We start from the raw sequence: 26,585 nt of genomic DNA, 5'->3' as shown, positions 1-26,585 counted from the left end.
CCATTGTCACAGGACCAGTTTATAGAAATATATCACTTAGTACCATTGTCACAGGACCAGTCCATAGAAATATATCACTCAGTATCATTGTCACAGGACCAGTCTATAGAAATATGTCACTCAGTACCATTGTCACAGGACCAGTCAAAAGAAATATATCACTCAGTACCATTATCACAGGACCAGTCTATATAAATATATCACTCGGTATCATTGTCACAGGACCAGTCCATAGAAATATATCACTCAGTATCATTGTCACAGGACCAATCTACATAACATAGTAGTATATATACTTGTCACAGAGTACAGAAACACCTTTGTTTATACTTTTGTCATAGTATCAATCTACAGGGAAGCATTATAGCGTATACAGCTGCCACTCATCTATAGATATATACTTATCTTCACAATTATCACGAGACTAGTCTGTAGAAACAAACGAATCTTTACATTTACCACGAGATCCGTCTAAAAGTAATGTACCGGCCTTACGTATGCCACTAGACAAGTTTATAGGAATTTACTAGCTTATGGAATTACCCTTAGACCAGTGAATAGAAACAAACTAATCGTCACAGTTGCTAGTAGTCTAGTCAATAAGGATTTACTAGTCTTTATTCTGCCAACTCTGTATGAATATTCTACCCAGGACTGTTGCTAATATATGTATATACAACTATACAAGTTGTTCTAACGGCCATTACTTGGTTCGGTAAAGTCACATGCACTTCATTCCCTCAGTAATGCCATGCCCAAGTTGTGTGACCTTCGTTACTACACCTCCATTAATAGCACAGATTTACTCGACATACTCACAAATATGATCCACTTGTTGGTCACTTACTCCAATTGTTCTTTTCCTAGTGCTATCATTATACGTTGAGAAGTGATAATATTAATGCAACATTCATTAAGGGAGTACACATCTAATACACGACGTAGTTATCAACGCTTCTGTAATCCATATGAACATACCAAGTTCACCATTTCAGTTCAAGTTTGTAGATATATAGGGCAAGTTCAATCATCTGATTGACGCACCTTTGTGATGTTCACATGTAGCAATTAATCGTTAATCTCATATTTTCAAAAGTCTAAAACCACATACTCACAGTTTGATTCTAAAAATCAACCATTCATGACATAACAGAAAACTACTATCCTGATAGCTATGTATATGATTAACAAGACAACATAACTACAGGATTGCGTAAGAATATGTGCCAAGTAGGTAAAATATGTAGCCGACATCCTTTCAAGACAAGGCGAATGTGCCAGGGGAGCGTTCGTGTTATTTTATTGATCGAATTAAGCGAATTTCCATCTGTGTGTTTAGTCTTGAACTGAGTCTGCCTATCATATGATCAGTGTACGGGATTCTTAATTAGTTCAGCAGGCATGTTTGAATAGTGTATAGAGGTGTTATATTCCACCACCTTCCCGCTGAACTTATGACCCGGGGATCTTGGTGAATCTAGAAATAGGCAATTTGTTGTAGATGATTAACCTACCGCGTGTACCTTTCAGTCAACATGGAGCATCGGTTTTGTTTACTATATCAACACTGTAGGATATGCTGGCCTCTGTTGATGTCAGAAGAAATATACCAAAACGTTTGGTTCATATTTAACTTACTATATCAATCACTTGAAACGCGTTATAGTCGTGTAGTGATCTGATAACGATATTCCTCATGACACCACTCAATTTCTAACCTTCATTGACATACCTCTCGTCTACGTTTAGATTTAACGGAATTATGTACAATGCATCTGTCATTTTATTAACATATTCATGATATCAAGATTTCCCATTGACAGGACAAACCATATAGCCCTCGGCCAGTATGTCTGGTCCTTGTAACGTCAGGAAGTATAGTGCGTGTCTGCAAGCCTGCTTAATCCTAGACGATGTAAATAGCAACGATTAATAAGCTAGTGGGAACGTTCGTTTGGTCTAAGTTAAAGACTAAAATTGATACTTCGTTATGAAATTTAAATAGATTTCAACAGACTGTTTAACATATTCATGAACGCGAGTGACCATGACCTTCAGAGATGATATGTGCATGCTTTCATTTACTGCGGTCATATTGGACGTCCGCGATTTCGCCTTGTCTAAAATCAGGTTGTACTTGTACATATAAACATGTTAGATTATTTGGATACAGTTTTACTCACATTCCACATCTTAGAAGAAACCCATCAAAGCATCCGTATCAAACGTTAGATGCTTCAGTATCTTGTAAAATGCTTCTCACATTATTCTCGTGTTTATCTACGATGACGTTACTTATCTGCAGCACTTCTTCTATCTGACACACGTGTCACGACACCTGTCAGTCAGTTATAAAATAAGCAGGTAATTTCAACACTTGTTCTGAAGTAGCTTCAATATAAACAACGATGTTGGTCTTGCTGAGAGACCGCGTTGCTAGGAAGCTGAACGTCGGAAAGATTGACTTCAGATTTTATGGTTTGATACTTTCGTAAGCAACTTCACATGTTTGGTGATTTTTCTTTCAAGATAAGAACAAATATGCCAGCAATGTGACAGAGATGATTACACGAGGCTGCTGGTTCATTAACCATCTACACCGTTTTCCTTTGCATTTAAAAAGTGTTCGTTGTAATCAACTCGGCTCCGGTTAAAATATACATGTGTGATACACGGTTTTGTTCATTCTGGAAGACTTGTGCCTGGTGACATAGAACAAAGAACTATAGATAGCATATACAAAAAGAGCATAGAAAAGCTAACATCGTCTTAAAGATATCCCTGCATTGTGTTCACGTGGGCATGTCTCAGTACTGAGTTGATCAATCTCGTAAAGTAAGGGAGTACGGATATACGTTCTGGAAATACAAGCTTACATTTGCAGCATATCCTGCCTATGAAGACACTTGATTTGAATTTATCAGGTAAATTGCTATAATATACGTATTCCCAGTACACATAGTAAATGCTACGATGCACCCCCCCCCCCCCCCCCCCCCCCCCCCCCCTCCCTGCTATAGCGTATCTGTTCTGCGATTGGTTTTGACTGGAAAGTCACTTAATCTGTAGCTGTTACAGTTATGATCCTAAATTACGGTAATTGTTCCTGTAGTACATAGAAGGATCATACCAAATCTAAGGGTACCCCAACGCTTCTCATTCCACAGGACCATATATTATTGATGGAGCGGTTCTTCCGCTATTGGCTTTCTACTGTGTACTTTCTTCCCAGATGGTTATCTTTTCTACACGAGGCTACAGGACTATACACGCCGCCCAGCCAGATAGGGACACCTAGAGGTGCATACCATTCATACCATCCAATGTTTGTTTATCTGATCACTTGTTTCTTGTTCTTGTGATATTCTTTTAATTGACGTATCCAAAAAATAACAGGGTATAAGATTGCAAAGTGGCTCATTTATCCAACTAGATGCAAAACAGGCATTACCATGGACATTCTCCTGTTTCAATTAGCTTTATTCTTCCCTTGGTGATGAAGCGATGTAGACAAAGCTAATCCCATTTCCAGGAATTAGGTCATGTGAAATCAGTGTACAGGGGTATTGACGTCACACGTACGTGGCCTGTTTACCGTACTACACCTATGGAGAACCCCATCAACCACTCATCACACGAGACGTAACAGGTTTATGTCCCACGTCTACGTATTTAATAGTAAGTGTGTTGATTACTAAATTCTCATGTGATCGCCAATTGATATCGCGTGATTTTTCATTACCCATATGTGTTCTTCCTTTCTGTTCATTGTGGTGATTTGAGCAAAGCAATTGCAGTTTACACCGTGATGGCTGATGATATGAAGTATAACGTGTTCTAAAGATGAAGCATGTGTCATTTTTATATGTATCATTCAGGGTGGTAATCTTTCAGCATGCTGTATTTAAGTGTACAGACCTAAGAGAAGCATGTATCAATTCTGGGGAATGCTTTCCCTCAATTCATTGTGGGTATTAATACAATGGGGGTGGTCGGGTAGCCTAGTGGTTAAAGCGTTTGCTCGTCACGCCGAAGACCCGGGTTCGAATCCCGACATGGGTACACTGTGTGAAGCCCATTTCTGGTGTCCCCCGCCGTGATATTGCTGGAATATTGCTAAAAGCGGCGTAAAACCAAACTCACTCACTCACTATTAATACAATGCCATCACTTGTATCACCTCATAGTAGGTATCTAGTTCTGGATGTAACGTTTCTGGATTGATAATGTAGGAATCAAAATAGTAGATGCTTATTGAATGTATGGTGTTGTAGACTGAATATCTGATTATAGTGAATAGCTGTTGTCTATATCACTGCAGCTCTGATATCCATTATCACTGAATCTCTTATGTGTAACTAAGACAAAATTGTTATGGATGAGCAACTTCTTTATTACAATTGGGCGACGTTTCGGTGTAGATTCTAACACCGTTATCAAGCAAATGATGTACAAACTAGGCATGAGCATGATATATATATACATAACAATAGATAGATGTTTATATGTACACTGATTGATGAGGTAGTTATGATAAGGCAAGTTTATAGAAGAGATAGGGTTGATGTACACTGATTGATGGGTATGGGATTAACACAAGGATTACTAAGAAGGAATGTATGGGAAGCCAGTGGGGAGATAATAGTTCAGTGTTGTTTTGGCGAGCTGATGAGATCATGGTAAGCTGGAGGGATGTAGTATCCTTGATCTCTGTTTATGGCTGGCTGAATTCTTTTGATGCAAATGGCTTCTCTAAATTTTCTGAGCTTGAACTCTTTCTGGTTTGTTGTTAAGATGTTGATGTTGTCCCACTTAATATTGTGGCTGGGGTGGATTTGGGTGTGGTCAGAGATAGCAGATTTAGAGTCTTTTTTTTAGGACAGAGGCATGATGTTCTTTTAAGCGTTGGTGGAGAAGTCTTGAAGTTTCACCTACATATGAGTCGCCGCATTCACACACTATGTGGTACACAACACCAGCTGGATCTTGTTTGCGTGTGCTTGGTGGTTTATCTGTGGCATTGAGGAGGTTCTGAATTGTCTTATGTGAATATTATAGAATCCCTGGTGTATACAGCCATGCCCCGCTTATACGGACTTCAGATATCCGGAAGCCTCGGTTCCCGGACGATTTGCATTCAAAACGAAATAATTACTATATAAATTTACCCGTATATACTGAAATGCACACAAAATTGTCTCACTTACCCGGACAATACACTTCCGCTGGTGGTAATCCTTTGATTCCTGAGAAGTCAATTAACCAAGTGAAACTGAGTTACGTTTGAGACGAGCTTGTTTATTGTACATGTAATCCCATTCGATAAATATGGCGCCTGTGGAGGTCAGAATTAGCCAAATCAAAAAAGTGCACAGCAAACCACTAACCAAACCAAAAATTCTCCATCCATCCAAAAAAATCGACAGAGTAATCACTAAACTCCAAACAGGACACACCAACCTAAATAACCACCTAAAAAAATTTTAAAAACACACTACAGGTAACTGCCCACACTGCAAACAACCAGAAACCCCAGAACACGCACTCATCCACTGCACACACTACCTAACACATCGAGCCGCATTACAAACCACCCTCAATCTAAACAAGGCTCTAACTCTAGAAGCAATACTAAACCCACAAAATAAACTAGAAAACTTCAAGGCCTTAGGCGTATTCTTAATAAAAACGGAACCAATAAAACGCATCTACAAACACAATAACCTACCAAATCAAAATCACATAAACAAACAAACATCCACCATACCCAGCTCCCTTAGTTCTCCTCACCAATCCCATCGGCATCTATTCCAAATCTCAAAATTCCTAAATTCTATATAAGCAACCTCTAAAACCCCCCTCTTGGGTTGCACAGACCACTTTCGCCCCTTTCGGAAACACATTAAATGGCCTGGCCGGGCCTGTGTGCGAAACACGCATCAGTCGGAAAGCGCACGTTAAATCTCCAAAATAAGTAAGTAAGTAAGGTCAGAGGTCATGGTTGTGACTTCAAACTGTGAGTATGGCCTGTCAACCAGCGAAACGTAAGCGACACGCCGTTACAGCACGTGGAAAAAGGGAAATTTGTCTGTTTAAGGAAAAACACCCGTCAGCAAGTTTGTATATGTATGTTTATGATATAACGGGTTGGTTTCTCGGCACTGGAAAGCCAAATGATAAACGCTGTCAGGTTATATACGGATAAATATCCACTCACCCATACACACCCATCACCCTGGATTAACATTCTCTACCCACACCCATACACACCCATCACCCTGGATTAACAATCTCTACCCACATCCCTACGCACCTATCAACCTGGATTACGCTCTACCCGCACCCCTACACACCCATCACCCTGGATGAACAATCTCTACCCACACCCCTACACACTCACCCATCACCCTGGATTAACAATCTCTACCCACATCCCACACACTCACCCATCACCCTGGATTAGGCTCTACCCACACCTCTACACACTCACCCATCACCCTGGATGAACAATCGCTACCCACACCCCTACACACTCACCCATCACCCTGGATTAACAATCTCTACCCACACCCCTACACACTCACCCATCACCCTGGATGAACAATCTCTACCCACATCCCTACACACCTATCACCCTGGATGAACAATTTCTACCCACACCCATCACCCTGGATGAACAATCTCTACCCACACCCCTACACACTCACCTATCACCCTGGATTAACAATCTCTACCCACACCCCTACACACTCACCCATCACCCTGGATGAACAATCTCTACCCACACCCCTACACACTCACCTATCACCCTGGATTAACAATCTCTACCCACACCCCTACACACTCACCCATCACCCTGGATGAACAATCTCTACCCACACCCCTACACACCTATCACCCTGGATGAACAATTTCTACCCACACCCATACACACCCATCACCCTGGATTTACAATCGCTACCCACATCACACACACACACACCCATCACCCTGGATTAACAATCTCCAACCACGCCCCTACACACCTATCACCCTGAAATACGCTCTACTTACACCCCTACACACACATCACCCTGGATTAACAATCTATACCCACATCCCAACACACTCACCCATCACCCTGGATTAACAATCTCTGCCCACACCCCTACACACTCACCCATCACCCTGGATTAACAATCTCTACCCACATCCCACACACTCACCCATCACCCTGGGTTAGGCTCTACCCACACCCCTACACACTCTCCCATCACCCTGGATTAACAATCGCTACCCACACTCTTACACACTCAATCATCACCCTGGATTAACAATCTCTACCCACATCCCACACACTCACCTATCACCCTGGATTAGGCTCTACGTACCCACACCTCTACACACTCACCCAATTCTTCATTAACAATCGCTACCCACACCCCTACACACCCATCACCCTGGATTACGCTCTACCCACACTCCTACACACCCATCACCCTGGATTACGCTCTACCCACACCCCTACGCACTCACCCATCACCCTGAATTAACAATCTCTACCCACATCCCTACACACTCGTCCATCACCCTTGATTTACAATCTCTACTCACACCCCAATACACCCATCACCATGGATAACGCTCTATCACTTCAGTTTCTGACTGCGGACCCCACTGGTTAACCCACTCAGTTAACTGCTTTAAAATACACATCCAATAAACATCTACTCCGAGTCGTCAACACCATACACAACCACTTGGTTTATCCCGTTGGCCCGTGTACGTGCATGGTAGAATGCACCCCAACCTTGGTGAAAACATGTCACACCCGTCATGTGACAAACTGAATCGATCGTATGTGCTGAGACCGTGTCCTATGATGCAGAAGGAACATGGCCGAGAGTACAGTTTTATTATAAGATATCTCCTCCTAAAAGCAATGCCCACTTGGTATCTTGGTTCAAGGGATTTAATCAAGGTTATGACAGAGGTTCCAAGCAAACCACATGGGCTAAGGTGTCGATTCCGTTTCTTCTATGCAGCATTCCTACTTTTCAAGTGCCCCGCTTATTGTTTTAAGGGTCGTCAACCACCGTTGAAGCCTAGAATCCAAGTCGCGCGAGACTTTGACGCGAGTTTGGCAGACATCTTTGTCCTGTTGAGAAGGGGTTGAAGAAATTGAGCAAATTAATTGAATATATCGCTCTGCGTTTCAAGGACCCCCCGCCATTGTGACCAGGCTGTTCACCGCGACAATCAATACCGGTGCCTTCTCTCTTCGATTCACTCACTCTGCCCGACAGTCAGAGAATCACCGTTCAGCCTCGCATAAAAACGCCCCATTCTCCCGCTGGGTGAGCCACTGTCTGAGATAAATCATATCCTCGTGCCTATGTACATAATTGCGGATAGGTTCGTGTAAATTTATGCATAATGTTTCAGCGTCGTGGCCTCGGCACATAGACCAAGCATGGCGCTCAACAAAACGACACCTTCGCCTGTAGTATGTACAGAACCATTATTTTGCGTTGTCATACATGGACTTGTTTCTATAGCCAATGCACAACATACATCCTCAGTCAGGTATCCGTTTGGGGGTATTCGGGCTCGCTACACAACTGAGACTTACACGATATCCCCTTCATTCATCGTTATGACCCCAGATATTTTCAAGGTCATTTTGTCTGCAGCGTCATAGCAATTATAGGTTCCGAAGTGCAAATACTCTTGCCATAACTTTACCATAGCAACCACTTAGCAACGTCAAAACAGCTTTTCGAAATTTTCTTTACTAGAGCACAGCTTCGTTGAATAAGTGGAATATTGTTTTCATTGACAATGGTTCAGCATCATGGTTTGTATAAATTGATTTTCCCTTTCTTTGGCGTGGAGAGATGAGTGAGACGCTATGCATGCTGTTATGATGGTGTAACTTGACTCCACTCAAGTCGATGATTCTGAACACGATTAAAGACTTGCAGCATGCTGTACTCGCTAGTGGGGGATCACCCAGCACACTACAATGTTTTCAGTAATTAACCTTTTTCATTAAGTCATGGTCTTTTGGGTGCAATTGCTTTACGATGTTAGCTACAATCGTTTCAGCTCTTTCCGGGCGAACTTGTAAAAGGATTGGGGTACAAAATATATGTCTATGGACAACATATGACGTTGGGTGTTTATCTTTGGCCGATGTAGGCTGTTTTGTGTGGAAGTGTAATGTTGCTGAGCTGGTAATTGTTCTTTGATTTCTTTTCAACATAGCGAAATCGCGGTCTTGTGGCATGGATTTATTATGACAATTCTATACTCATACAAATGACATGCACGTTTGAGCATATATCTTCTGTAAATTGAATGTTTATATTCTTACGATATCGTTTTTAATTTTGTATGATAGAACATCTTTGCATACATAATATATCTACTGCCATCAACTATGTTTTGATAAATTTACTATCTGACATTTTAATCAAATACAAACGCAGTGTGCATTTATGATCGCATAAGCCTACGAGCCATGATAATAGCCTCTCGATGGGTGTGAGGACCGAATGCTTTCAATGAGAGATCTGAGACAATATGATCACTATGTTAACTATGACCATTTTGGGTATCTTATTTCGGTATAACCACTGTGATACACGAGGCCTTATAATACGGAGACAGTGTTCACTATGATACACGAGAAAATGTTCACTATGATACACGATACATTAAGCATTATAATAGCCAACATAATGTTCACTATGATACACGAGACAATGTTCACTATGATTCACGAGACAATGTTCACTATGACAGACGATACAATAATCCTTGCATTACCGGTATAATGGCCACTATGATACACGAGAAAATGTTCACTATGATAGACGATACAATAATCCTTGTATTACCGGTATAATGGCCACTATGATACAGAGCGATGTTCACAATGATACACGAGAAAATGTTCACTATGATAGACGATACAATAATCCTTGCATTACCGGTATAATGGCCATTATGATACAGAGACAATGTTCACTATGATACACGAGAAAATATTCACTACGATAGACGATACAATAATCCTTGTATTACCGGTATAATGGCCATTATGATACAGAGACAATGTTCACAATGATACACGAGAAAATATTCACTATGATAGACGATACAATAATCCTTGTATTACCGGTATAATGGCCATTATGATACAGAGACAATGTTCACTGTGATACACGAGACAATGTTCATTATGATACAGAGACAATGTTCATAATGATACACGAGAAAATGTTCACTATGATACACGATACAATAATCCTTGTATTACCGGTATAATGGCCATTATGATACAGAGACAATGTTCACTATGATACACGAGACAATGTTCACTATGCTATACGAGACAATGTTCACTATGATACACGAGACAATGTTTACTATGATAGACGATACAATAATCATTGTATTACCGGTATAATGGCCACTATGATACACGAGACAATGTTCACTATGATACACGAGACAATGTTCAATATGCTATACGAGACAATGTTCACTATGAAACACGAGACAGTGTTCACTATGCTATACGAGATAATGATCACTATGATACACGGTACATTAAGCATTATATTAGCCAACATAATGTTCACTATGATACACGAGACAATGTTCACTATGCTATACGAGACAATGATCACTATGATACACGATACATTAAGCATTATATTAGCCAACATAATGTTCACTATGATACACGAGACAATGTTCACTATGATACACGAGACAATAATTCTTATATTACCGTTATAATGGCCACTATGATACACGAGACAATGTTCACTATGATACACGAGACAATAATTCTTATATTACCGTTATAATGGCCACTATGATGTACGAGACAATCTTAATTATGATACACGAGACAGGTGTTCACTATAGTGCACGATACAATGTTCAGTATGATACACGAGACAGGTGTTCACTATAGTGCACGATACAATGTTCAGTATGATACACGAGACAGTGTTTACTTTAATACACGAGACAATGTTCACTATAAAGTACGAGACAATAAGCCTTATAGTACAGTTACAATTGTAACTATGATACACGATACAATGTTCACTATGCTACACGAGAATATGATCCGTTTATTACGATAACAATGTTCACCATGACTTTCGACACAATGATCTTTATATTATCCGAGACAATGTTCACTGTGATACACCAGACAATGATACATACAGTACCGAGACAATGGTACATATATTACCGATACAATGTTCCCTAAGACATATGAGACGATGTTCACTATGACATACGAGACTCTGTTCACTATGACATACGAGACAATGGTCACTGTGATGCACGAGACAATGATGCATATATTAGCAGAAGCGATGTTCACTATGAAACTCGAGAAAATACAATGCTACCCGATACAATGAACCTTTATTTTCACTATGCTACATGTGGCAATGGCCCTTTCATTAACCAGGCTGTTACACTATTCTACCTGAGAAAATGATAAACGTTGTAAATGTGACAATGATTGATGTGCTACCTGAAACACCGAGAACATTTCAACTGACATACATGTATTTCCCTAAATATCCTCGTCTCCTTTTGGTTTACGTATACATGTTCCAGAATATGCTACAAATCAACGGCATGCTTGACACCAAGTATTTGAAGTACTCAGGATAACTATTTATTTTAATGTTTCCTTTCTAACACGTACAAATGAGCCAATGCACAAGTGACTCTATAAACAACAAAAGAGCTGCTACAACGATGTGGTTATGGCTAATCCTTGTGGACCATTGTGGCCGGTGGCCATAGGTGTAACCTTCACACATCGTACCGCTATTACTGCAACACACCGTGTGTGTGAGTGTGGTTATATATAACACAGCTCCTGTAATCAGTTTCCTCCCGAGTACCTAGCATCGATGTCTTCTCTACATAAACATATACATCTGGTGGGCTCCTCACACAAACAGAGAAAGTACTTTCAAAGACTAGCTTCATTTACCCAATGTTACACTCATTCGAATCTGTTTCACAAAACTAGAGCAGTTGCTGACTAACTTTACCGTCGTATGTTTGAATAAAGAAATAAACTTCAGCCCACCAACCCGGGAATTAAATATAATCATTAGAACTCGCATCAACACAATCATGATTAGATGCTTTAAAACAAACCGTAGCGTTATACTGAATTCCAGTAATCATGGCATGGTTGGTGTCAGTTGTAATGATATAATATAATACAATTCATAATATTTTACTCTCACGTTAGTGTGTTAGTCTCCTTTTTCTAAATATAAATCCTCAAATGTGATCATCGCATCAAGATTGAAATGAAACCATGTTAATCCGGACAACGCGGACGACTATTGTTTGGAACGTCCATATAAGTAAAGGGATATTTCATCCAACTGTTTCGAACGTCGACGTAAAAAAGGGGTATTGCTACCACCTGTTTGGAACGCCTCTATTAGTAAGGGGGTATTCCTACTAACTGCTTGGAACATCCATGTAAGTAAAGGGGTATTGCTACCAAATGTTTGGAACGCCTCTATTAGTAAGGGGGTATTGCTACTAACTGCTTGGAACATCCATGTAAGTAAAGGGGTATTGCTACCAACTGTTTGGAACGCCTCTATTAGTAAGGGGGTATTGCTACTAACTGCTTGGAACATCCATGTAAGTAAAGGGGTATTGCTACCAACTGTTTGGAACGCCTCTATTAGTAAGGGGGTATTGCTACCAACTGTTTGGAACGCCTCTATTAGTAAGGGGGTATTGCTACTAACTGCTTGGAACATCCATGTAAGTAAAGCGGTATTGCTACCAACTGTTTGGAACGACTCTATTAGTAAGGGGGTATTGCTACTAACTGCTTGGAACATCCATGTAAGTAAAGCGGTATTGCTACCAACTGTTTGGAACGACTCTATTAGTAAGGGGGTATTGCTACTAACTGCTTGGAACATCCATGTAAGTAAAGCGGTATTGCTACCAACTGTTTGGAACGCCTCTATTAGTAAGGGGGTATTGCTACTAACTGCTTGGAACATCCATGTAAGTAAAGCGGTATTGCTACCAACTGTTTGGAACGCCTCTATTAGTAAGGGGGTATTGCTACTAACTGCTTGGAACATCCATGTAAGTAAAGGGGTATTGCTACCAACTGTTTGGAACGCCTCTATTAGTAAGGGGATATTGCTACCAACTGTTTGGAACGCCTCTATTAGTAAAGGGGTATTGCTACTAACTGCTCTGAACATCCATGTAAGTAAAGGGGTATTGCTACCAACTGTTTGGAACGCCTCTATTAGTAAGGGGGTATTGCTACTAACTGCTTGGAACATCCATGTAAGTAAAGGGGTATTGCTACCAACTGTTTGGAACGACTCTATTAGTAAGGGGGTATTGCTACTAACTGCTTGGAACATCCATGTAAGTAAAGCGGTATTGCTACCACCTGTTTGGAACGCCTCTATTAGTAAGGGGGTATTGCTACTAACTGCTTGGAACATCCATGTAAGTAAAGGGGTATTGCTACCAACTGTTTGGAACGCCTCTATTAGTAAGGGGGTATTGCTACTAACTGCTTGGAACATCCATGTAAGTAAAGGGGTATTGCTACCAACTGTTTGGAACGCCTCTATTAGTAAGGGGGTATTGCTACTAACTGCTTGGAACATCCATGTAAGTAAAGGGGTATTGCTACCAACTGTTTGGAACGACTCTATTAGTAAGGGGGTATTGCTACTAACTGCTTGGAACATCCATGTAAGTAAAGGGGTATTGCTACCAACTGTTTGGAACTTCTATATAAGTAAAGGGGTATTGCTACTAACTGCCTGGAACGTCAACATACGTAAAGGGATTTTTCATCCATCTGTTTTGGACGTCCATATAAATAAAGAGTTTTGTCTACCAAATGTTTAGAACGTCTATATCAGTAAATGGATATTGCTACCAACTGTTTGTAAGTTCTATATAAGGTACAGTATATTTCTACCAAATGTTTGGTACTTCTATACAAGGTAAGGTCTATTTCTACCAAATGTTTGGAACTTTCTATATAAGTAAAGGGATATTGCTACCAACTGTTTGGAACTTCTATATAAGTAAAGGGATATTGCTACCAACTGTTTGGAACTTCTATATAAGTAAAGGGATATTGCTACCAACTGTTTGGAACTTCTATATAAGTAAAGGGATATTGCTACCAACTGTTTGGAACTTCTATATAAGGTATGGTATATTTCTACCAAATGTTTGGAACTTCTATATAAGTTAAGGGATATTGCTACCAACTGTTTGCAACTTCTATATAAGGTATGGTATATTTCTACCAAATGTTTGGAACGTCAACATCAGTAAATGGGTATATGCGAATAACTGTTTGGAACTTTCTATATAAGGTAAGGTCCATTTCTACCAAATGTTTGGAACTTCTATATAAGTAAAGGGATATTTCTCCCAACTGTTTGGAACTTCTATATAAGTAAAGGTGTATTGCTACCAACTGTTTGGAACTTCTATATAAGTAAAGGGATTTTGCTACAAACTGTTTGCAACTTCTATATAAGTTAAGGGATATTGCTACCAACTGTTTGGACCTTCTATATAAGGTATGGTATTTTTCTACCAAATGTTTGAAATGTCTATATCAGTAAAAGCATCTTGCTACCAAATGTTTGGAACTTCTATATTAGGTAAGGTATATTTCTACCCAATGTTTGGATATCTGTATAAGTTAAAGTTAATTGCTACCAACCGTTTGGAACTTCTATATAAGTAAAGGTATATTTCTACTATATGTTTGGAACGTCCATGTAATTAAAACGATATTGGTGCTAACATTTTGAATGTCTGTATTAATAAAGGGGTAGTTCTACTTTCTGCTTGGAACGCCGATTGAAGTAATGGGATATTACTACTAACTGTTTGGAAAGTCTATTCAAGTGAATATAACCTAATATTTGTAGGTCCGGATTTTAGGAATTAGGATGATGTCAAATGTACCTGTACCGAATTCATGGGAATTCACTTTGTGAAGGTCATGTGACTCATCTGATGTAAACAAAATATAATTACAGTTAGAACATTGCACTATACTTTCTAATAGTATTTATCATTTCGTTTATTGACATTATTACCACCAAAGTACTTTTTTATTCTTGCTCATCAAAGTCATTTGATGTCTTACGTATTTTGGTAAAACATGGGGGAGGACCACTTCGTTTTCCGAATAACCATAGAAAACAACAGGCCTCCATTCCGTGTCATACTTAGTAATTAGTTTTCTCCACCCCACTGCTAATATGAGTTATGCTGACGCCAAACGCAAATGAAATAGTCATCTGCAGTTTCGTGTAGATCTGCACCACTTATTTCTACCAACACTAGGTTTGTTCCGTTTGGAATCAATTCAGTCGCACTCAAGGCCGTGAGAGTTGTACCGTTATCAATATTTGATTGCTTCCGCTTGCCTCGTTCTCATTATTTCATGCTAGCCATTGGCCGGAAGTAGTATTTACCTGAACGCGTGTGTTGCCGGTTCATTTTATCGTCGCATAACATCAGTTGCTCGCTTTGCACCAAACAACATGTCTTTAGCAGAGTACTGGATAACAAGTCCAACATCTTGCATTAGCGTTAGAGATCGATAAATTTTAGAAAGTGTGTGAATGTGCATTATGATAAACTAAACAATAACATTTTTGTATATTCATTAGACAGGGTGGATGTGTGTTAAGTGTAATTATATAACAGGCATGTAACGTAGACAGACTATGAGTGCTATTGCAGGTGTGTGATGTGGACAGAATAATGATGCGTTACTGGAATAATGTATATGAGAACAGGCGTTATGTGGAAAGAATACTTTTCCGTTATGTGAACAGAATATAGGTCTGTGAGGTGGGCAGAAAACAGGTTTGTTTGTTCCTTTGACATAATACAGGTGTGCTAGAATACAGGTTTTATGTGAATAGAATATAGGTCTTGTGTTAAATAGACAGAATATAGGTCTTGTGATAAATAGACAGAATATAGGTCTTGAGTTAAATAGACAGAATATATGTATTATGTTACATAGACATATAGGTATTGTGTTAAAATGACAGAATCAAGGTATTGTGTTAAATAGACAGTATATAGGTATTGTGTTAAATAGACGGAATATATGTATTGTGTTAAATTGACCTAATTTAGGTATTGTTTAAAAAAGACAGAATCAAGGTATTATGTTAAATAGACAGAATATAGGTATTGTGTTAAATAGACAGAATATAGGTATTGTGTTACATAGACAGTATATAGGTATTGTGTTACATAGACAGTATATAGGTATTGTGTTAAATAGACAGACAAAGGTCTTGTGTTAAATAGACAGAATCAAGGTATTGTGATGAATAGACAGAATATAGGTATTGTGTTAAATAGACAGAATATAGGTCTTGTGTTAAATAGACAGAATATAGGTCTTGTGTTAAATAGACAGAATATAGGTATTGTGTTACATAGACAGAATATAGGTATTGTGTTAAATAGACAGAATATAGGTATTGTGTTAAATAGACAGAATATAGGTCTTGTGTTAAATAGACAGAATATAGGTATTGTGTTACATAGACAGTATATAGGTATTGTGTTACATAGACAGTATGTAGGTATTGTGTTAAATAGACAGACATAGGTCTTGTGTTAAATAGACAGATTCAAGGTATTGTGATGAATAGACAGTATATAGGTATTGTGTTACATAGACAGAATATAGGTATTGTGTGAATTAGACAGTATATAGGTATTGTGTTAAATAGACAGACATAGGTCTTGTGTTAAATAGACAGAATCAAGGTATTGTGATGAATAGACAGAATCAAGGTTATGTGTTAAATGGACAACATTTATGTATTGTGTTAAATAGACAGAATATAGGTATTGTGTGAAGTAGACAGTATATAGGTATTGTGATAAATAGACAGAATATAGGTCTTGTGTTAAATAGACAGAATATATGTATTATGTTACATAGACATATAGGTATTGTGTTACATAGACAGTATATAGGTATTGTGTTAAATAGACAGACATAGGTCTTGTTTTATATAGACAGAATCAAGGTATTGTGATGAATAGACAGAATCAAGGTATTGTGTTAAATAGACAGAATTTATGTATTGTGTTAAATAGACAGAATATAGGTATTGTGTGAAGTAGACAGTATATAGGTATTGTGTTAAATAGACAGAATATAGGTCTTGTGTTAAATAGACAGAATATAGGTCTTGTGTTAAATAGACAGAATATAGGTCTTGTGTTAAATAGACAGAATATAGGTCTTGTGTTAAATAGACAGTATATAGGTATTTTGTTAAATGGACATAATATAGGTATTGTGGTAAATAGACATAATATAGGTATTGTGGTAAATAGACACAATAAAGGTATTGTGTTAAATAGACAGTATATAGGTATTGTGTTACATAGACAGTATATAGGTATTGTGTTAAATAGACAGACATAGGTCTTGTGTTAAATAGACAGATTCAAGGTATTGTGTTAAATAGACAGTATATAGGTATTGTGTTAAATAGACAGAATATAGGTATTGTGTGAATTAGACAGTACAAAGAAATGTGTTAAATAGACAGAATATAGGTCTTGTGTTACATAGACAAAATATAGGTCTTGTGTTAAATAGACAGAATCAAGGTATTGTGTTACATAGACAGTATATAGGTATTGTGTTAAATAGACAGACATAGGTCTTGTTTTAAATAGACAGAATCAAGGTATTGTGATGAATAGACAGAATCAAGGTATTGTGTTAAATAGACAGAATTTATGTATTGTGTTAAATAGACAGAATATAGGTATTGTGTGAAGTAGACAGTATATAGGTATTGTGTTAAATAGACAGAATATAGGTCTTGTGTTAAATAGACAGAATATAGGTCTTGTGTTAAATAGACAGAATATAGGTCTTGTGTTAAATAGACAGAATATAGGTCTTGTGTTAAATAGACAGTATATAGGTATTTTGTTAAATGGACATAATATAGGTATTGTGGTAAATAGACATAATATAGGTATTGTGGTAAATAGACACAATAAAGGTATTGTGTTAAATAGACAGTATATAGGTATTGTGTTACATAGACAGAATATAGGTTTGTCAGATGTAGTGGTGTAACGATACATAGAACTATCGATTGATTGCGATTGCTTGTCTCACGATAGTACACTATCGATTGCAACTTGAAACAATCCATACTATTGGCGATAGTTTGTCTAACTATCGATAGTTTCGATAGTTAATTTGTTTGGTACATTTACTTTCTTAAAAAAACATAGAAACAACTCCTATGATCATCTAACCTCTGTTGTGCTTTCCTTTGGATTGCACTACTTTATCTGCTTGATTTAGAATTACGTCCCTTAGCTACTCGTCGCTAGGCAACATTGACAAGATGGCGGACGCCACATGTCAGTTTTTGTCAACTTTGTTTCCTAATTAATATGTTGAATCGCATTTAGTCATTCAGTGAATGCCAATGTGACAATTAGTTTGACAGTTTGTATAGTCAAATACTAGTCATTCAATCACATTCATTCACATTGGTGCTAAAACACTGCAGTAACCTAAGACTTTACAAGTTACATGAAGTGAAATTTTGTATTAAAATGTTTTTGAGAGGTCAATTTGAACTTGTTTTCTTCTCATTTCTTGTTTTCTTTACAAATAGTATCAGAAAGTTATAATTATTTTGATGGTGTCAGTCAAAATGCTGAAATATATGCTGCTAAAGCCTGCTATAATTGCAAGTGAAAACTATCGCAATAGTATCGCAATAGTAGGGCCACTATCGCAATAGTATTGCAATAGTTGTTTTAACTATCGCAATAGTCAAAAATGCCTCAATAGTCACCCCTAGTCAGATGGTAGGTGCCCAGAATAAGGGTGTATTTTGAACAAAATACAGCTGGACAGAATGCAGGTGTGTTGGGTGGACAGAATGCAGGTGTGTCGGGTGTATCTAATGCAGGTATGTTGGGTGGACAGAATGCAGGTGTGTCGGGTGTATCTAATGCAGGTATGTTGGGTGGACAGAATGCAGGTGTGTCGGGTGTATCTAATGCAGGTATGTTGGGTGGGCAGAATGCAGGTATGTTGGGTGGACAGAATGCAGGTGTGTTGGGTGGACAGAATGCAGGTGTGTTGGGTGGACAGAATGCAGGTATGTTGGGTGGACAGAATGCAGGTGTGTCGGGTGTATCTAATGCAGGTATGTTGGGTGGACAGAATGCAGGTGTGTCGGGTGTATCTAATGCAGGTATGTTGGGTGGACAGAATGCAGGTGTGTCGGGTGTATCTAATGCAGGTATGTTGGGTGGGCAGAATGCAGGTGTGTTGGGTGGACAGAATGCAGGTGTGTTGGGTGGACAGAATGCAGGTGTGTTGGGTGGACAGAATGCAGGTATGTTGGGTGGACAGAATGCAGGTGTGTCGGGTGTATCTAATGCAGGTATGTTGGGTGGGCAGAATGCAGGTGTGTTGGGTGGACAGAATGCAGGTGTGTTGGGTGGACAGAATGCAGGTGTTAGGTGGACAGAATGCAGGTATGTTGGGTGGACAGAATGCAGGTGTTAGGTGGACAGAATGCAGGTGTGTTGGGTGGACAGAATGCAGGTGTGTCGGGTGTATCTAATGCAGGTATGTTGGGTGGGCAGAATGCAGGTATGTTGGGTGGACAGAATGCAGGTGCTAGGTTGGCAGAATGCAGGTGTGTCGAGTGGATAGATTGATGGTGTGTTTGGTGGACATGGGACATGTTTGATAGGTGAACAAAACATAGGTGGCCAGCGCACAGGTTATGTGAACAGAATATACGTTTGTTATGTGGACAAATGTGTTTTACATGTACGTGTGTGAGGTTGACAAAGAGCATGTGTGATAGGTGACAGTATGCAATATACCAAATGATAAGTACATAGCAATGCATACACACTAGTCAGCCTTGATGATTGACCATACATGTTGATATGATAGATGATTGATCCTAGTCTCACCAGTATGATTTGTTTGTTGTTTCAGAGGGGCTGTCCTGTTTGATATTGACCTCTTAAGCTTAGAGATCAACCAATGTGCTGACGACGGCTCGCTGTTTGCAAACACCCATACATGTCGCCCTCCAACTGCTAAAGTAAGTACCTCCAGTATTCATGTCACATGTTATGGAACACGGCAGCCAGCATCTTACCCTGTTTGGCGTTCGGCATTAAGGGTCGGCTCGGAGTCAGTATACTGTGTCTGAGTGGGGCATCCATGTTAAACTGCGGCATGGTATCTCAGTAGGCTAGCTCTATAATATCGGCATTAGTCCGGACTAGTACAAACAGCCACACTCGTTTACACACGCACACGCACGTGCATGCACGTCGCTATATAATTGCAATAATCGTGGACTCGTCGCTTAACCCCATTTCACATCACTTGTTATGGAACACGGGTTACATAGAGAAGGTCGGAAAAAAGAAACTACTGGCGTTCAAAGTGAATACCTCGTGCTCACAATGGTTACTGTGAATATATGGTGATTGGATGGGCGATTTACACGTTCAATAATTGCGCCTGGGTCACACATTTACCAATGATCCAGGCCGACGGAGTTCAATGACACACAATTCACTTGGTCCTACATTGTAACCACCCGATTGGTATTTCGTTCGGTGCTTCGGAGACACAGGGGGGGAATTTGGGAACGTATTCTGTCCAAGACTCCACAGGGAATGATCCATGGTTAACTTGTGAACACGTGAACGGCTGAGTGAATAATGACTGACTTCCAGCAAAGTCACGCTGGCCTGGAACAAACACAAAACCAGTGGCTGGACACGTGTTTTATGCCCTTGGGGCACGATTATAGGTAATGAACACATGAGTTTGACACCTCGATCCAATTTAGTCGCCTCATACCTGTTATATGATGCAGGGCCTTAACTTTTGTAAACAGGTATAGTCTTTACACAAAAGCGACAGCATTCATCCAATACTCATAGGAAATATCTGCTAACAGCAGAGTCGATTGTACGATTCTAACTATGTTATGAGCATGTGTGTATGAATCACTATCAAATAGTGATGACACCAGGTGTTCGCAAAAAGGTGAGTGTGTCCTGCCCCACCGGTGGCACTCATCCCAAAACCATGCAAAGGCAAGTCAATTGATCACCCGAAAAAATACGGGAGCATATGGTACAAGTCAAAATAGGGATTTGTGTCGGACATCATTTTTTGCACTGATGCGTCAAGTTGGGAAACGCCCTCCACATGTTCGTGTGCGCCGCAACATTGTCAGGCTGGAGCTGCGGGAATACTGCAAAACATTAAGGGAAAGTTGGATATTGGAAAGCTAAGGTCATTCCTCTTATTAAACAGTCTTGTGGAGATTATTTTTAACTTTGAACCTATATGCATATATCAAAATATGTAACAGATGGAGGTGGTTTCACTGGTCTCCTTTATTTCTAGTTCAGGTGGGTAGATTAGTAGAAGGGACTTGGCTATTACTGAATGATATCATCGATATACCTAAAGTATAACAGTAATCTGCTGTAAAACATCAACTGAGATAAAAAGATATCAACTTGTTTTGTGAATCCGTGACCCTTCCAACGTTCATCCCAGTTCCACCCAGCGCGACCAGTTAATAAACTAAGCGGAAAAAAAGTATAGGTTGGCAATTTGTAATTTTCCTAAAAACAGCGATAACTAGTGGAAAGTGGGTATTGGGAATATGACTGCCCAGGAACAGGTACCAAAAAAACACCTCACCCGAACGCGCCACCTTTGACGGCGCAAGTGCGGTGACAAAAAAATGGTGAAACAGGTTTCCCGCTTATGGCATAAACTGTTAGCTGTATAAATGCGTTCGTCTGCAGGGTATAACCACACGTGATGAAAGCACACAAAAGAAATGCCACGACTGTCACAGGAGCAGAGAGAGAGAGAGCCATCGGTATGGCCGAAATGGGGGCAACACAGGTCCAAATTGCCAGAAGGTTTGGCTGTACACCATTGACAGTAGCCAGGCTGATTCAACGGTACAGGCAGACAGGGAGGACACAGGACAGGCCTAGAACCGGACAACCCCGAGTGACAACACCACTGGAAGACGGACAGATACGGCTCATTCACCTGCGAAACAGATCCATAACGGCGACGGCGACGGCAGCAACAGCGTTGGGACATCCCTTTAGCCAACGTACAGTACTACGACAACTTCGTGCTGCTGGAATCCGAGCGTATCGTCCTTTCCGAGGAATGGTACTGACAGCTCAACATAGACGCCTGAGACTACGATGGGCGAGGCAGGTTCGACGCTGGCAAGTGAGAAATTGGCATCGAGTGCTGTTTACTGAAAGTTGGTTTAACTTGTTTCAAAATGACGACAGAGAACGAGTTTATCGACGCAGAGGGTAACGTTTGGCTCCGGTGTGTATTCGAGAGGTCCATACATTCGGCGGGGGAGGTATCATGGTGTGGGGCGGTATTTGTGGAGATCAGAAGACTGATTTGGTGATTATACAGGGAAACCTGAACGCTGAGACCAAATGTTGCAGCCAGCTATGCTTCCGTTCTCACAAAACCAACAGCAGGGGACATTGTTTCAACACGACAATGCCAGGCCCCATACTGCAAGACTGACTCGGAACTTCCTAAACCAGCAGAACGTTGACGTTTTGCCCTGGCCTGCCCACTCACCCGATATGAATCCTATTGAACATCTGTGGGACCATCTTGACAGACAGATTAGAGCACGCCATCAGTCTTCCGTCAACAGACAAGAATTGCAGCAGGCCCTGAGAGACGAGTGGCAACGGATTCCAGTCCACGTCATCAGAAGACTGACGTCATCGATGAGGCAGCGTATCACAGTATGCATTGAGGCTGCTGGAGTGAGTGAGTGAGTGAGTTGGGTTTAACGCCGCTTTTAACATTATTCCAGTTATATCACGGCGTGTCAACTTAATGTGGGAGGAAAGCCCGAAGTGATACAGGTCTCAGACGTTTACGACTTCGGTGAAACCCACGAGCACGGGTATGGTGCTGACAAACCTAGAAACATAATTGGGGCGAACTTGGATTCGAACCCACAATCATAGGTTTCTGGCGTGCCCAAGGAACGCAACTCTGCAGAGCAAATCGCGGCGCCTTAGAGGACTGGGCCACCCGTCCAACTGCATCAGCATCGTTCCATTGGTATCGCTTTGTGTGTTTCGCCGGTACCAATCACCATACGCCTTTCTTAAATTATTTCCTCAAATGAAGGTGTTCCCCAGGGAGACATACATCAAGCTGGGAGTATACTCTCTAACTGATTCCTAAACACAAAGACACATTCGCAAATGTCTAAAGTTAACGTACTTTAAGTCTCGAATTCCATGTAAATATCAAACTGAAACGTACCCTCTCTGGTAGCCCGCTACTTGTTCCTAACTTTAACCATTGAAACTTTGTCATTGTTTCAACGCTGGAGCTATATTATTGAGTCATTTACAACACAATTACGAATGTGTTCCCAAAGTCTGTTTCTATGTATCTAATAGGCCAGACACTGGTCCTCAGCCTCTGCCATATTTAATCCTTTCTTGTGAATGTCCTCGGTGGACACTGGTTGCTTGGAGTGTTCTCTTTCATTTATCCCATAATAGTATCAAAATCATTGCCTGAACTGCTACTTACGAGAACATGCGCGGCAGCTGGCGATAACACGTTCATGGTGGGTGACCTCGATACAACATATCTCCCATTTCTGGTTAGGTGACCTAACAAAACCCACTGCCGTCACAGTTGACGATGTTTTGCGCCAAAACAAAACCTCTGACGGGTCAACTGGCTCTACGACCTGCCTCAAAAAGGCGGTTCCGCATACACTGTCTGGTCACACATCTTTCGGCATCCTCGAATTGCTGCTGTTGTAGAGAATGCTATTGTACACCTTAATCGTCCTGTGCAGCCGTTGCATCACAGGGTAAGCCTGACGTGACAATTGGTAACGATATCAAGCTTAGAAATGATGCTCACAATGTGAATGAGCTAGCCCTGGCATAACTTTGCAGTTGAACAGTTTTTTACACAAAGTTTTAGTGACAACCGAGAACACACACACACCCTCAACCTGCTTATCGTTTCCTCTATTAATAATGTTACATGTATTTTTCCACACCGTTACACCACAGATGACATGTCATTCAAGGTTGATGCGTTCCGAACAATGCGCTATTTGCCAGGTTGTCGTTAACGATTTCTTCCTGTGATGTTTCAGTGTGTGCATATTCCTGGAAATGGACTAACATGGGCCAGCTACCGTTGTGAGTGCAACCAGGAGGCCTGTCACTTTACAGAGGAGAACGATAAAAACTTAGACCGAAAGCTTATGGAGAAAACATATCTGTTCAGGAATGCCTCCGACAACCGCACACAGGATCAATGTCTTCCTTGCTTAGCTGTGTACAATATTCTACTTCGCGGAATACCGCTTGGAATACAGAGTTTTTGCATGACAATAGCATTGGTCATTGGCATCGTTATAGTGAGGTTAAGAAAAACCAAGGTAAGTTTCATCTATATTTTCTGTAATTTGTAGCAATGAATAGAGTAAAAAATGCTGCTTCGAGTAAATCACACAATGGAAACATTACCTTCCTCTGTGCATGTGGAACTGCATATGTAGACACAATTTACCTAACTACGAACTCCAAGAACATAGGTCCCACCTTCTTAAACTTAGAATGGTCAGTTCTAATTTGAAAATATCTTCGTTTATAAGTATATTATGAAATCGTCAGTGTTTCGTGAATATATATATTTCTAGGCAATGGATTCGTTAAACTACTTGCTACCCGTTTTGCCTAAAGTCGCGAAACAATTATTTAGTGATGATGTGGATATTGATATGATATACAACACGAAAAACACTGACGAAACTAAAGATCATCATGAACACCGAATTGAAGCACCAACATAAAGTACCATTTATTACTTCACTATATAATGTCAAGCGTTTCCCTGATGTTAACTGACCACACCTTACCACATGTCATGCAATATTTGCAGCATATTGCATTACGATATCACCACTGGTATCATGGCCATTACGATACATTACAAAGTGACATAACAGGCTTGACAGCACGAGCTACTCTCAACAAGTGAGTGAGTGAATACTGTTTTGGTCGCAGTCAGCAATATCAAAGCAACACCGACTCTTAACCGTCAAACGAAGTAACATGCGTACATGACATATTTATTACCGTTGTATGAGGTGATGAGATTTCTCTCTTCAGTTGACCAATTTGACCTGTTAATTGTTTTTCTCTATAATTCCCATTGTTATAAGGGTGCCTTGCGGAAATCTGGAAATCCGTTAATACGGGACTAACTCGCTAATAATATTGCTCATCGCTGGTGGATTGTGCCCGATAAAGTCCACATTCCCTTGATCCACATTAGAAAGCAAATATCGGGTATCGGAGAACGGGTTACATGCCAGACCGCCATCGACTTGACTGCCATTTCGCCAGAGCCTCCTTTCCATTTTGAAGGATATAAGCCTGTCTTTTCGAAGTAAATAGTACATTTAGCAAATACCGCATTAGAATTTTACCTTCTAATATATTCAGCGGGTTGTCATACCTCATTAAATTACAGTAACCAAATCAAGTTAGCGGGTTTAGGGTAGTTTTGAACAATCTTTCAAACGTTTACATTGGTGAAAACCACGAGCACGGTATGGTGCTGACAAACCATGGCTCATAACCAGAACGAATCGTGGATTCGAACCCACGAACATAGGATCCTAACTCATCTAAGGAACGCAACTCTGGACCGCGAATTACAACGGCTCACACGACTCATGCGCCAAATTAACAAGTAAAGGGACATCGGAAATGTTTAGATTAACGGATGTGCGAATTGTTTATATAAAGTCCCATTCGCATTCAACAATATTCAAAACATGTCGACATTATCATATCGTGGGTGGAGTCACAACTCGAAACCTTGCCTTGCGACACAGTTTGTAGGCGGAGTTATCCAATACACTCACGATCTGTAGTACCGATCCAAACATGCTGATTTAGCTAAGTCACGTTTAGCACAATCGCCGCTAACTTTACAGATAAAAATGTCTTTCCTGTTTTGACAGAGACGGAAGGGAGTGTTGTGTCCAGATGTCCGCTGCCCCCGTACGCTCTCTCGCTCTCACCGTTTAAACACTCTTAATGCTTGTGTACAGGATAAAACAAGCCTTCGAGGTCATGTTTAGGATTGTAAGACCCGATGAAAGAAAGCCAAGGGAAAGTAAGACTGAATAACGGTCAAATATATTAGAATAAAGTTCAAAAGTATGTCAAATATCGAATGTAGACAAATACTGGCTCTTTGTCCCCAAATACAGAAGTAGACTCGACCGGCGCTTAAGTCAATTTCGCATGTCAACATGTGTTTTGATGACACGACGACGAGCGCCCAGACACATATTTCATCAATTAGGAGACAAAAGTATTTTATT

At 40.1% G+C, this 26,585-nt stretch overlaps 1 protein-coding gene across 1 annotated transcript in view; it reads left to right on the top strand.

Annotated features, from left to right (window-relative positions):
* LOC124132186 (probable G-protein coupled receptor 158) overlaps nucleotides 1-26,585 on the top strand; it is a 102,496-nt gene that overhangs the window by 34,408 nt on the left and 41,503 nt on the right. The window contains exons 2-3 of the mRNA XM_046495957.2: nucleotides 20,105-20,213; nucleotides 24,339-24,626. Coding sequence (XP_046351913.1) covers nucleotides 20,105-20,213; nucleotides 24,339-24,626 — 397 coding nt within the window. The remainder of the gene's footprint in view (nucleotides 1-20,104; nucleotides 20,214-24,338; nucleotides 24,627-26,585) is intronic.

This window comes from Haliotis rufescens, unplaced genomic scaffold (genome assembly GCF_023055435.1).
Source record: "Haliotis rufescens isolate VD_foot unplaced genomic scaffold, xgHalRufe1.0.p SCAF_4, whole genome shotgun sequence".
NCBI lineage: Eukaryota > Metazoa > Mollusca > Gastropoda > Lepetellida > Haliotidae > Haliotis > Haliotis rufescens.
The sequence above is the reverse complement of the archived record's forward strand: the minus strand, read 5'-3'. Positions and strand labels throughout refer to the sequence as shown.